This window comes from Microtus pennsylvanicus, chromosome 12 (assembly GCF_037038515.1).
Source record: "Microtus pennsylvanicus isolate mMicPen1 chromosome 12, mMicPen1.hap1, whole genome shotgun sequence".
In the NCBI taxonomy this organism is placed as follows: domain Eukaryota; kingdom Metazoa; phylum Chordata; class Mammalia; order Rodentia; family Cricetidae; genus Microtus; species Microtus pennsylvanicus.
Window position 1 is genome coordinate 58,339,898 of NC_134590.1, and position 14,281 is coordinate 58,354,178.

At 42.8% G+C, this 14,281-nt stretch overlaps 1 protein-coding gene across 1 annotated transcript in view; it reads left to right on the forward strand.

The window, feature by feature from the left end:
- Window positions 1–14,281, forward strand: part of Clnk (cytokine dependent hematopoietic cell linker) — a 166,085-nt gene that overhangs the window by 129,775 nt on the left and 22,029 nt on the right. The window contains exons 11-14 of the mRNA XM_075943700.1: window positions 1,099–1,126; window positions 5,358–5,376; window positions 8,128–8,209; window positions 11,712–11,752. Of these exons, the coding sequence (XP_075799815.1) occupies window positions 1,099–1,126; window positions 5,358–5,376; window positions 8,128–8,209; window positions 11,712–11,752 (170 nt within the window). The remainder of the gene's footprint in view (window positions 1–1,098; window positions 1,127–5,357; window positions 5,377–8,127; window positions 8,210–11,711; window positions 11,753–14,281) is intronic.

The window sequence follows — 14,281 nt, forward strand, 5'->3', positions numbered from 1 at the left end:
TTGCCATTCTGTGAGAACAAATGAAAATCGGAGGTTTGCAGCCCCGTTCAATTTGTGAGCTACAACAGTGATTTATCCTTTGAGGGCTTTATCTAACAAGAGAGCCACTCCACCTGTCCTATAAATATAGATGGAATCAAGCAAGAGAGCATATAGAGTCTTAGAGAGCGAGATTTGCTCACAGACTCAGAGAAATCCACTTAAATATTTGAAATGCTTTTGTAAAGCAAACATACTTGATTTCCGAGTACTGCTCATGCTGGCTGTGCAGGTTCAAATCCCAGAAAGAAGAACTTCCCTCATGCTCAGGAGGTAAAGTGCTTGCAGCCCAGCATGAGGATCTGAGTTCAGATCCCAGCCCCCACCTCCAAAGCCTGCCGTGTCCACAGACATGCAGATTCCCTGTAGCCCACAAACCTAGCAGAAACAGTGAGAGACCCAGTTTCAAAAGATACACACACATGCACGCACACACACGTACATGCTCATACCCATACACAAATGAGCACTGGAGGGCTTGTCCACATATGAAACATTTGATGTTTGCTCTTCCAGTAGCCACGTAGTTGGACGCCGTATTGGATTTCCTCCTTCCCATTAATTGTGATGGCTTTTCTTCTATCTCATTCTCCCTTCGTCGCCTGCATTCTTTCTTTGGCCTTCCTGGGGTCTTGGTGCCCCTGACAGCTTTGTATTTAAAGCTCCCTTTCTCAGAGTGAAAAGCCGAGAGCTTGCTAAGCAGAGGGCTGAGTGAGCTAATGCAACCTGGCGTGGGAGCTCAGGTGTCAGGAAGAAGAGGGGGTGACTCGAGCCCCCCTAAAGTGAGAAATGAGTAGTATATCCATGCGCCTCCTCTCACCAGCTTCCACACTGGCTTAGTGCTTCTCCTTTCCCTTAGAAAACTACAAGAAAAATAGCCTGGTTTCATTTTATAGGGCAGTGATGAATTCACACTGGACTATGGGCTGTTAATTTGGCCATGAAAATGTAATCTGAGGTTTATAAGGTTCACAATGATTTATCTTGCTCATGATAAATTACCTTTTATTTAACACCATATTTCTTTCTTACTTACTTTCTATTTTTTTTTCCTTGCAGGCAGATCAGCCCTAAAGATGTCTGTGAGGTAAGCAGCTGTTTTGTCTAACAAAGGGGGAATTTTGTGTGTTGTCTCTGTAAGAAGCAAGATGCTGCTCCCTTCAGGCAGCAGGGAGCACAGGGGCTGCCTACTTGCTCTCTCCTTTCTTCCTATTATTTATTTTGCCTTCCACTAGAACTTGGCATCACCCTAACAACCAGGCTTAGCTAAAACACACATTCTTACATCTTGCCAAGATCTTTTCCTGTTTTTGTCTGAGCTGCAACCGAGAGCCATTTCTCCAGTATGAAAGCCCACCAGGGAGGGTCAAGGCCATGCTGTGGGCACACTAAGCCCCCACCTGGTTGGGTGGTGCAGAGAAGGATCTAGTTCAATAAGTTACCTGCTCTGACTCAAGCTTACATGGACTTTCTTGCTCTCCAAGTTGGTGCTTATTGGGTCCCATGTGATCTTCACAAAGCTGTGAACCGGTGGTTTTCAACCTTCCTAATATTGCGACCTTCATGTCATTGTGACCCCCCCCCACCATAAAATTATTTTTGTTGCTACTTCCTAACTATAATTTTGCTACTGTTATAAATCATAATGTAAATATCTTATATTGGGACCACAGGGAGTCAAGACACACACATTGAGAATCACTGCCTAATCAGAGAAAGCCTGGATAGGAGCTGGCTGCCAGAGCTTCCCCACCTGGCAGAAGACGGGACATGGATCCCATCATTCTGATCTGCTTCCTACATTTGTGGCTCTGCCCGGAAAAAAAAAATAGAGACAGTGAAAATAAGTTTTTAAAGGTTAAAAAAAAAGGAAAGGAGAGGTACAAGACAAATAAAACATTTCTAGCTCACTCCACTATGTTAGTTAACAGAGAAAATCAACACATAGAACAAGCTAGAGAGATTCCACTGTGCTTTTCTAATTGTGTTTGATTGGAATTGGAGCCCTCAAGCACAACAGTCAGCAGGGCTTCAGCAAGATAAAGCAACAGCCCTCCCAGCAGCAGGCTTCTCATGGTGTGCACGGGCCTCCTTCCCCTTGCCTTTGACAAGCCTAAGAACTCGGGCTGCCTTAGACCCAGCACTTTGAACTGCAGGAGAATATTCAGTGGGGAAACTTTCAAACTGCTCGTCTAAACTGGACTCATTACCCTTTATACCTGGCCTATGAATTAGCTTTGATTTGCTATCCACAATACACATACCCTCATCCCAGAACCCCAGAGATGCTAAGGTCTTTAAAACAAAGAGGCCTTCAGTTAGCTTCAAACAAGATGCAGGATGCCTCTCTAAGCAGATTGCTGCTAAGGGCTTCTTGTCTGCAAAATCAAGACGAACCAAGAGAGCTGGGCTCAAGGTCAGTTACTCTCAGAGTAACTCTGGAAACCTGGTCACCGGCACCACCTTGCAACTTATCTAAAACAGTGATTCCTAATATTTCTAGATTTCACAATCCTTTGAATTTTTCATGAAAGGTATATAAAGTTTCCTTATGCCCACAAAAGAAAATATGATTTTATTTATAATCAGATCATTTTTACTTCATAAGGTTCCTAAGCCATATCATGACATTTCCATCCCCCAGGTTAACGACTGTCTTTTCTTGCTGATTCCTCATGGCTTCTCAGAAGAGGCAATGTCTGGAATAGACTTTGGAAGTTATTTGAAGTGAAGTGCTAAGCCCACTATAAAATTCTCTGCTTCTTCAGGGTTTGAGGGTAGAGCCAGGCATGGTGGTATATACCCGCAATCATCCCATAGGGTGCCAAGGCAGAAGGATTTTAAGCTGAGACATAAAATACATACTGGGATCCTGTCTGAAAATTGTGTGTGTGTGTGTGTGTGTGTGTGTGTGTGTGTGTGTGTGCAGAATGCAAGCCCGCCCAACAGATATGTAGATTCTTCATAACATTCATGTTATGAAAGAGGCTTATAACAATTATAAACTGTTGGATCTATTAGCTCAGGCTTATTATTAACAAGCTCTTACATATTAAATTAACCCATAATTATCTACGTTTAGCCACATGACTTGGTACCTTTTCTCTGTGAGGTATCATGCTTCCTCTGCATCTGGCTGATAACTGCAGACTGAGCCTTTCCTCTTCCCAGAATTCACCTGTCTCTGCCTACCAAGTGCTGGGATTAAAGGCATGTCCCAGCACACCTGACTATATTACTTTTTTTTAAGGACTTTCTCAATCCTTTTTCTTTTCTCTCCTAAGCCTATGTATATTTTTAAACATACTATTAATCATTTAGATATTTTTCTTTTTTCTGCATCTGTCTTTGCTGTATATTTCTATCTTTTTCTGATCATATGAGTCTTTAGTTTGCTAAGGACATGACAAGGATTAAAGTCACAGCTTTGGTGACTGGATCTACCCCACTCCTTAGCTTTCTGAGAGTCTAGCTTTGTGGCAAAGGCACTGGTGGAAGCCATGCTTTTACCACAATTCTGTGGGATTTTCTAGGTCCATGCCACCACCAAGAAGCCTGATGCTGGCTGCTCATGTGTCTGGTGGCAGAGCCTCTTAAAGAGTTGTGAGGTTTTTGCTGCTAACACTGGGCCAGAAAGGCTCTCTTAAAGGATCTGTGCCTCTGCTTGCCTCTAGCAAACAGAGCCCACCTGAGAAAATGCTTCTACCAAGAAGTCATGCTTAACTCTGTTCTTTTATGTCTAGAATCCCTTCTCAATCTCTTTCAGGTTTTATGTGGATGCAGTTGCCCCACATTGGCACCATTTGTAGATGAAAGTTTCTGTCCTGTCCAGTCCTGCAGTCATTCAGTCCTGAAGAAACACACAGAGGCTTATAACAATTATAAATAAACTGTTTGACCTATTAGCTCAGGCTTATTATTATTAACTAGCTCTTACATCTTAAATTAACCTATAATTATTATCTATATTTAGCCATGTGGCTTGGTACCTTTTTTTCAGTAAGGCGTCTTGTTTTCTCTGCATCTGGCTGATGACTGCAAACTGAGCCTTTCCTCTTACAAAATTTTCCTACTCTGGTCACCCTGCCTATACTTCCTGCCTGGCTACTGGCTAGTCGGTGTTTTATTTAACCAATATGAGTGACAAATCTTTACAGGGTACAAGAGCATTATCCCACAACACATTCAGGAAGTCAACCACTTTTAATAAGAAAAAGAGAAAAAAATGTTTGGAAAGAGGAATAGCTGCATCTAGAAACAAAAACATATTTTCTGTTCATTTTTAAAATGCAAATGTCAAAAATATAAAGCAATTACAGCCCCATACTTGAGCACGATCTTTCTTATTTCATAGTCTTTCTTCAAACCTGTTTTGTGTGTGTGCATGCACACATATGTATATATTGAAAACAAGCCCCATGCAACCTGTGTATTGTATATTCTTATTCCATTTTTACATAGATATCTGTTATGTCTGCATAATATTTCATTAACCAAGTATAACACCAAAATAAACAATTCCAGTGTGTATGTGTGTTTATATATGTGTGTGTACATGTGCGTGTACATACATGTATGTGTGTGGTGAATGTGTGTATGCCTGCAGGTACGTGTATGGGTGTTCAGGATCATGCGTGTGCATATGAAGGCCAGAGGAAGACCTCTGTTGCTCTCTGTCTTAGTCCCTTAAGATCCCTCTCAAACCCTGAAGCTACATTGACTTGCCAAGGCTCCCAGAATTCCCCTATCTCAGATGCCCCCTCCTGAATCACTGCAGTTACAGGCACATGTGGCCATGCTCCACTTTTACATGAGTGATAGGGACTAAAACTCAGGTCCTTACACTTGGAAAGAAAGCATTATTCTCCCTGGCCCCTAAATGAGCACTTCTTACTCATCTGGACCTGTAGACCATTTTCAATGCTCTGGTACTGTAAGGAACAATGTCATGAACATCCTTGTGTATGTAATGTAGCCATATTTGGTTTCTTAGAAAATGAGTCTCACCAATCCAGTTGTTGGGATAGAATATTTTAAAGACTTTGATAACTATGAGTGTACAGTTCTCCAGTAGTTAAATGAACTTTTAGCACCATTGGCCAACTACACAGTTGTTATATCATATACAGAAGATAAACCTTGGTTTTTATGTAATCTTTTTATTTGCAGATCTCCTTAAAAGTCTGTACTAACAATAATTTTCCCCAGACTCTACTAACAAAATTTCCAATATACACAGTTACTTTTCTGTTAAATTTTGGGTTAAATTTTCTGTTGCCTGAAGTTATTCACCATTATCTTTTTTAAATTCAATGCAGGTCCCTGGAACAGAAGAAGGTAACTGTTTACATTGATTTTCTTATCCTAGACTACCACATTAGGTCCTAAGTCTAGGTCTCTAGGGTTAGCACTCTGTGGAAAGTGAGGTTTGAATCCTGGGATCTATAGGGGGCATGTGTGATGAAGTCATCCAAGATGAATGTAAGACTTCATAGGCTATTCCAACATCCTTTGGCATAAGGAGAATTATTAAAAATAGCAGTAGGACAGTGTCTTTCTTTATCTATATGCACTAACCAAAAAAGGTCACACCTCTGCCACTTGGGAAATGCATTGTTGTCCCATTGTTAAGGACATCTTGGTGTCCCCTTGAGGTCAGGGTCACGCATGTGCATGTGCATGTCCTCATATACACATGTGCACCCTAGTGGCCTTATTCATGTAGAACAAAGGCAACCCAAAGCTTGTTAAACAGCAAGACACTGAACAGCAATGTACCTTTATGCCTATCTTTAAAATACTCTTCCTCATTAGTTTAAAATGATAAATTATTATTCAAAAGGCCAGTGTCATGGTGCAGAGAATTAGCAAGTCACACATGGACCAAGGAAGGAGCAGTGGATTGGAACTATGAAACCTGTTTTCAACTTACCATGTGTCTTAGTTAGGTTTTTTATGGTTGCAATAAAACACCATGACCATAAAGATGGGAAAAGGCTTATTTCAGCTCACAACTCTCAGGTCACGCTCTATTCCTAAGGGAAGTCAGGGCAGGAACTCAAGGCAGGAACCTGGAGGCAGGAGCTGATGCAGAGCCTGTGGAGGAATGCTGACTAATAGTTTTCTCCTTATGGTTTGCTCAGTCTGCTTTCTTATAGCATCCAGGACACTTCCCACAGTGGGATGGGCCTTCCTATATCAATCATTAATCAAGAAAATGCCCCAAGGGTCAATATTATGGGTGGGGGCACTTTCTCAACTGAGATTCCCTGTAACTTGTGTCAGGTTGAAATCAAACTATGTGAGTCTGAGTTGTATTTCCTCTGTGAAACTCAAGTTGTTTCTGCCCTATGCAGAAGAAGATAAAATACTTGGAAGAGGGGCCTACCCAGGTCTGGGAATTCCAGGGTCCCTGAGAGAGAACCAGGGACTTGTTAGCAACTGAAATAACTGTGAAACCAAATGAAATCTACCGTGAATCTTAATGTACTAAGACATCCAGAAAACCTTGCAACCGGCTTTGATGTAGTGATGTAACAATGTGGCCTTGTTAAGCTCCAGAGGGGCAGATGTTCCAACTGGCTAGTGATTTTTATGGATGTGTGATCAATGGGCCTATCACTGACTCAAATGTTATTGCAAGTAATCACCGTCCATTCAATTAGGAGTGTCCAGTCGGTGGTCAAGCTTGGGCAGAACACAGAGCAACAACCCAAATTAAGGCAAGATGGCCAGGGTGTGCATGCTTCCATAGCTCTATAGCTCACCATAACTCACCATAACAGGAACAATGCTTTATGAGTCTCACATCAGAGTATAATCAAGGTCCCTCATAAGTATCAATGGCTGGTTAAAAATCCATCCATGATGAAAAACAGGAACAGTAATGGTGCTAAGGAGGCATGACTGAACTTGTTTTTTTTTTTTCTAGACATTTCTGTTGCCAAACATTCTTGCCAAAAGCAGCTTGTGGGGATGGGGGATTAGTTTGTACTTTAAGGGCACAGTCACTCATTGAGGGAAATCAGGGCAGGAACCTGGAGTCGAGAACCAGGAAGAATGCTTCTTGATGGTCCCCCTCCTAGGCTTATGCTTAGCTAGCTTTTTCAGACAGCCCAGGGACACCTGCCCGGTGGTGGCACTGCCCACCGTGGATTGCACTCACCTACATTAATAATCACGATAATCCCCCAATGACATGAATATAGTTTAATCTGATCTAGGCAATTCCTCGATTGAGGTTCTTCCTTCAGGTTACTAAAGGATGTGTAAAATTGACTGTTAAATTTATCTAAGACAATGATCAAGGAGGAAGCATGGAGAAAATAGATCCCTGTTGGTTACCAGCTGGTAGCTGCTGGCCTACCTCAGAACCGTGGAAGATCACCTGCTCTAGCACAAGAGGGAATGAGAAGGCAATGGCTTGTGCAGATAGTAGGCGTCCCTAAACATCGCTGCCCCCACAGCAGTCCTTCGGCTTAACGCTCTCCACATCAGGATGCCATTCACCAGTCAACTCTCAGAGGCCCCTCATTAGCCATACAAGGTCAACCCTGTATCCTGAAGCATACTTTATTTTCTTTATGTCCATCACTCTGTCCAAAATGTTCTTCCTGCTCTACTTGTTTGCCATCTCCTTTAATTTAAAAATTACATCTCTCTCCCTGACAGTAACTCCATTTTCTAGCAGAGAACCTACTCCATAAATGTTACACAGTCTCACTGAACTGTGTGAATAAACCAACAAATGAATGAGTGTATGGGTGTATGATAAAGCCAAAGTTTTTTTTAAACTAATTTATCTGTAATACCCCTTAAAATGCCTTCTGATGAAATAGTTTGTATTACTTGGAAAATCCAGTCATATGTGCTCTAGGCTGTAAACAATCCATGCAATTTTACAGCCTCCAGAAGGTAGTGCTCCTGGGGGGGGGAGGGGAGAGCGGGACTGTAAACTATATGAGTTTATAGTTTCTAAAAGCCCCTAAGGACAATGTGAGGACTTAAGATATAGCCATCCCAGTGTTCTCCTGGAAGCCCTCAATTATATTCACTGTGCAGTCTGACCCAATATGTCATACTTTCCAGGATCTTATCACCAGGAAAAGCCAGGACCTTCTCATCCATCACAAAACCAAACCACAGGGAAGAGTCCACCTGCCATCGCCAGGTAAGGAGGCAGGAATACCTGTTATTCTCATGTCAACAGATATGCATCCTCTTAGATCTTACACAGTGACTCACAAGACTTCTAAGAACAGGAAATGTTAGCCCTTCTACTCTTCAGCCCAGTGACAGACAGGTCTCAAGGAAAACAGGGACATCTCCATCTGCCACAGAATCTAATAATGCCTGCCTGCTATTTATAAATGATTGGGTGTTACAGGAAACTAAGGGGCCTAAAAACAAATAGTAACTAGATGGGTAGATGCTGATCAGTGTTGTAGGAAAAGCGGGTCATCTCCAGCTGATGTCAGTTCATGACTGCACCAAAGTCCACAGACACATTTGATGAGTACTGTGTAGGTAAGCAGGTGTTGAGAATGTTACTTCTGATGATGTAATCATGATCAATTGATTGTGACATCATCACCTTCACTGAGGAGTGGAAGAATCAAGAGAGATTCCTTGACCAAGGTCGCTTGATAAAAATTAGTAGTGGCTTTATCAAAATTAGTGCTAACTTTTGCAAAGTTTGGACTCTGAGTTGCCTCTGTGAGACTCTGGCTAATGGCTGTGACCTCAGTTCCTGACCTTACACACTACATCCTCAGCAGATACTCTCCAGCCCCCACACTATCCCTCTCAGAAGGACATATGCATGTCTATTCTTCCGACTACTTTCCCCACAGTTACTTCTCTCCTATGTGAAAACACCTCCATCAATTACACCCAAGGTTAGAACCACACTGAATCCAGGACATTGTTTCATTCATTCCTCGGATGGTAAAAATGAAGTCCAGGGAGACAGCCTTCCTTGACCTCTGAAGTAAGGGCAACTCCAGAGCCTGAGCCCCTGCTGCCATAGAAACTTGATTCTAACAATGCTGCCCAATAGTCATGGCTCTCCTTGCGCATGCCCATAATTGAGATGCTGCCTTGATGAATAATATTTACTGAAAATGGCCACATTAGTGATTGAAGAGAAAGGCTGTGAAGTAGGAGCAACTAGATTCACTGCTGAGCAACGAATTTGGACAGTGTTGGTGTCTAAGCTTAAATCAGAGCCAGGAACATAGCAAGAACCTAGTAAATGACTTCTCTGGATGATTGCCAGGCTGTGAACCTCAGAGCATCATAAGCCCCAATTCCCTTCTCCTGCCTCATTTTCTTAATGTGTCCTGTTTTGTACCTTCAGTAAGCTCTCATCCTTTGGCCTGCAGAGATTAGGACCATTGCATTGTAGCTCTTAGGAGACTATTTGCTACATAAGTCCCTATCCGACCAGACAGCCTTTCTTACACCGATTTTCTAATGGAGGGTAAATCACACTTGAGAGAAGAAAATGAGCTATTCCATGTGGTTTCCGCTTATTTGTTTGTTTGATTTGTTACACACAAAGTCTAACTTTAACTGTTCTCTTAATTAGCTACCTCTCCTAAGTCTCCTTCTTGGACTTATCTCCCAGCAGAGTACTAAACAAGGGTGGTAACTGAGTTCATCTCACTGGCCCCTTCCTGCCACTGAAGACATGAATCTCATTCGTCTCAGGGTCAAGTGCCCTCCCCATGTCAATGACTCCCAAGTCCCTTTCTCCTGACCAAGCCCCTCTGCTTGGCATCCAATTGTACAATAGGCCCTTCCCTTAGAGAGGTTCCAGACACCAAAAAACAATTGTGTTGAAATCTGCTCTTACTTCCAATACCACTCCCAAACTTTCCTACTCCTGCTGAGGGGAACCCTTTTCTAACCCAAAATTCTATCTCCAAAACATGTCTTGAATATACCCATTTCTCCTCCCAGCTCTATGCATAGACCAGCCCCCACCAACTCTTGCCTGGACTACTGCAACAGCCTTCTATTGACACCAAGAGCATCCATCCCACCCCATCCCATCCCTATGGGATTACTTCTGGGCTCTTGCAGAATAACCTACGACTTCTCCTCTTTGAGCCTTCCCACCTCCCTGGAACATGCTTCCCCATCCTTTACACTTTGAGCAACTCCTCATGTGTGATCTCTCACACCACAGCAGCTGACACTGCAAACTTTTCCTGGGACATCTGTTGGGTCCATTAGGATTCTCCACAGCCATGTCTTCCCTGCATAAGTGCTCCCCACTAAAGTAGAAACCGGGTCTCTCCTTTATTTCATAGTCCCCCAAACATATGCTCATTAGAAAGTGTTCGACCTACTTGTTGGTCTTAGTTGTTTTAAAATGCTGTGTCTATCCTTACAGACGATGTGCTTGGTACTTAAAAGGTTCTAGAAGGACACCCCATCTTGTTTAGCATTCCCCACAAATTCTTTAAAGTCAGAGAGAAGCTCTGTGACTCTTTTTTCCCTCATTTAACAGAAATGTTGCATTGGCTCCTTGTGAGGGGACACCAGTTTTAACAGTCAAGAGCTTGAATGTCAGAAGCGTAATCAGTGATGGGGGCACTGTCTGGTTCTCAGACCACCTGCAAGCATTTTCAATTATAAAGCCAGCTGTAAGGTCCTTGGGCTTTTGTGGGGGTAACAAAAAGCAGACACGCCCTCGGTTGATTTCACTGGTGCTAGGAAAAGGTCAGGTTGCTTTTAATTACACTAGAGGCTTCTGCCAATAGCACAGTCCTCGGGATACAGTATGGCTCTTGTAATTAGATGGCATTCTATCAGCACCTGGAGCTTACGTTGACGTTGACGGGAACACAAAGTGAAATAGAGTGCAAAGTGCAGATGTGAGAGAGCAGTCCTAGCCACACCACGTTTGTGATTAGAAGTGCATATTGCTGTTTTGATTGATTTGTGTTATATTTTCATAATCCCCTTTTGTGTGGAATTCCTTGGGATCCCCAGCATGTTTTTTTTGTCATCCAGCTCACATTTTCAAAAGGTGGGAATTTTTATGCTTCTCTTCCTAGCTATAGCTGCCTCTCAACTGGTAGACCATTCTATAGAATTAGAGCCCCACAAAGGGAGGAGCTTAGTCCTGCAGCAACTTGATAAGCCATGCTTTGTTGACACCCATGGGAGGCCTGCCTCTTTCTGAACAGAAACAGAGGAGTAGATGGGGAGGGGGCAGAGGAGAGGCAGGGATGAGGAAATGGGAGGAAAGGAAGGACAGGAAACTGTGGTCGAGATGTAAAATAAATTAAAAATAATAATAAAAACATAAATTTAAAAAAAGAAAGAATAGGAGCCCCAAACACACGGATGTTAGTAGCTACAAGACAAGGCTGAACTCAGCTTAACAAAGCCAAGAGTAATGACATGGTCTCACAGAGATGACAGAGGAAAACAGTATGTCCACCAGTCCCTTAGTTCCATGTCTAACACTTGCCAGACTCGAGAGAGGAGAGGAAAAGTCAACCCCTGCTGTTTTAGAAAACTGACAGTTCTTTAAGCGGATTCCGTAAAATATGCATACTTTATAAATGTCACCTTGAGATGTCGCCATTAACTTTGCGGAAGTGGGATTTTTGTCTGTCACAGGAATGCTAACACACCGATTCTGACATTTTCTTTAGCTCTTCCTACATGCCGGGAAAGCACAGTGTACACGTCAGAGGTAAGGGCACTGTCAGTAAAACTGTGATATGAACAGGTAAGCCAGCACTCTACGAGAGTCCTGCACGGTGACGCGATGTTTGGGAACTGGAGCCCCTGGGCTGATGTGCACAGTTGTGATGGTCTCGTTCTCACTGATTATTAGTGTTCCATTTGTGTTAAAGTTATATAATAACTAGTTTTTATTTGAATTCATAATGAAATAATCTTCTTATAAGCATTATTGTTGGAAGCCTTGGTATTGACATGGTTCCAGAAATGCTATAGGCTCAACTCTTTCTGGGAGAGAAATATCCGGCTCTCAAACTGTGTATCTCTTTAGCTACCTCAGATGTATCTTTGCAAGGTAGTCATAGCAGTTAGCTATTAAACTGATAAGAGCACACTACAGTGGTCTTCACCAGATGGGGGATGGATTCATCCATCAGTCACCAATGGTTCATGAGCACACTGTGATCTCCATCGTCTCTAATAGTTGTAGACAAATTTCCCCCAACACACTGGGTGTAATGGAGAATTATCTTAAGAACTACAGATCTATAAAATGAAAGAAAATGATACTAATAACTTAAATGACCCCTCTTACTGATCATGACATAAAGCTCAGAAAGCTAGCATATCTCTGCCTGAAGCAGCGGAAGAACACAGCCCTGTGCCTGCAGGGGGCTCAGCATTGCCCATTGCCACTTGTCTCAGCTACTTCTGCCATGTGCATTTTCCCTCACGATTACTGTGTGCCAGGGAAGTACTGCATTCATGTCTCTCAGCTGAGCCATGGGGCTGAGAAGAGCAGACTCTATAGGGTACCAATGGAGGAGATGAGAGCTTCACCTCTTGGACCCAGGTCTGCCTCTGACTCTTCAGCAGGGCCACTTAGATCCAGTTAAATCCTTTGAACTTCACCCTTCCACTGACAGAATGTAAATAAAAACTCATATATGAATATCAGTACAATATTCACACAGGCGCACTCAGTTGTTGTATGGAGAGCGGCGGGCTATGTTCCCGCCTGGATCCCATATGGCTAGCTTAGCCCCAGAAATAATTACAAGGAAACTGTATTCTTTTCAACACTGCTTGGCCCATTAGTTCTAGCCTCTTATTGGCTAATTCTTACATCTTGATTAACCCATTTCTAATAATCTGTGTTGCACCACGAGCTGGTTGCTTACCAGGGAGATTCTTAACCTGCGTCTGTGTCGGATGGGAGAATCATGGCGACTGCCTGACTCGGGTTCTTTCTCCCAGCATTCTGTTCTGTCTACTCCGCCTACCTAATTTTCTGTCCTATCAGGGCCAAGGCAGTTTCTTTATTAACCAATGAAAGTAACACATAGACAACCCTCCTCCATCACTCAGTCTATTTGATACTCTCCTGTTTTAATATCCTTCATTATTTTCTTTGTCCCCCTATTTCCTCTTCCCCAAATGACATCAGCCAGCCTCAGAGACACCTGACTAATTCCCATCATGCCTCATTTCATTTTTGCCCTACAGTGAAACAGTTAAGGCCCATATGATAAGTTTATTTTTTTCAATGCATACCATGATAATGGGACTCTCTCCAAACAGGGATTTTCCCCTACACATACCTCCTTCTTCAAAGCAGGGTTGCAGGTAGCCCAGGGTGGTCTTGAATTCACTCTGTAGCCTAAAATGACCTTGAACTCCCAATCTTCCTGTCTCTACCTCCCAAATATTGGTAGTACAGTTAAGCAACATGGCTGGCTTGCATAGTCCAAGAGAGCTGTGATTAACACATGATCTCCGTCCATTTCGAGGACTCAAATGCTATCCACAGGAGTGCTGAAGGTCAGATTTAGGTAGGTAAAGATAAGATGGCTTGGAGTATCCATCTGGAGAGTACCAGGGATGAACGGGGCCAGAAGAGGCTTGACTTGTGGGTTCTGAAATTGTGCTTCGAGGTTAGAGAGAATCATAACTCAGGGCAGACTGTCGAGTCTCTCTCTTAAAGATAAAAGCACATGCAGATACAAAGCAAAGCAAATACAATCTGGAACCAAAGTGTTAAGAGAATAGCCATCACCACCAGGAGTCCAGTCCATCTTTTGTGTCCTGAACCCATCATAGAGGAAGCTAGACTTCTTAAGAAAGCCTAGAGTGTTGTGGAAGTCCATTCACCGCCTCTGCAAGACATTAGGTGTTAATTTGTAGTAAGAAGGCCACTAGTTAGTTCCCAGCCGCTTAGCCCCAAAATAACCACACAGATACTGTATCAATTAAATCACTGCTTGGCCCAATAGCTCTAGCTCCTTACATCTGAATTTAACCCATTTATAGTAATCTGTGTATCACCATGTGGTTGTGGCTTACTAGCTAAAGTTCTGGCATCTGTCTCTCATGGGAGTTACATGGCTTCTCTCTGACTCTGCTTCCTTTCTCCCAGCATTCAATTTAATTTTCCCTACCTACCTAAGTTCTGTCCTGCTATAGGTCCAAAGCAGTTTCTTTATTCATTAATGGTAATCACAGCATACAGAGGGGAATCCCACATCACTAGAGGTGACAG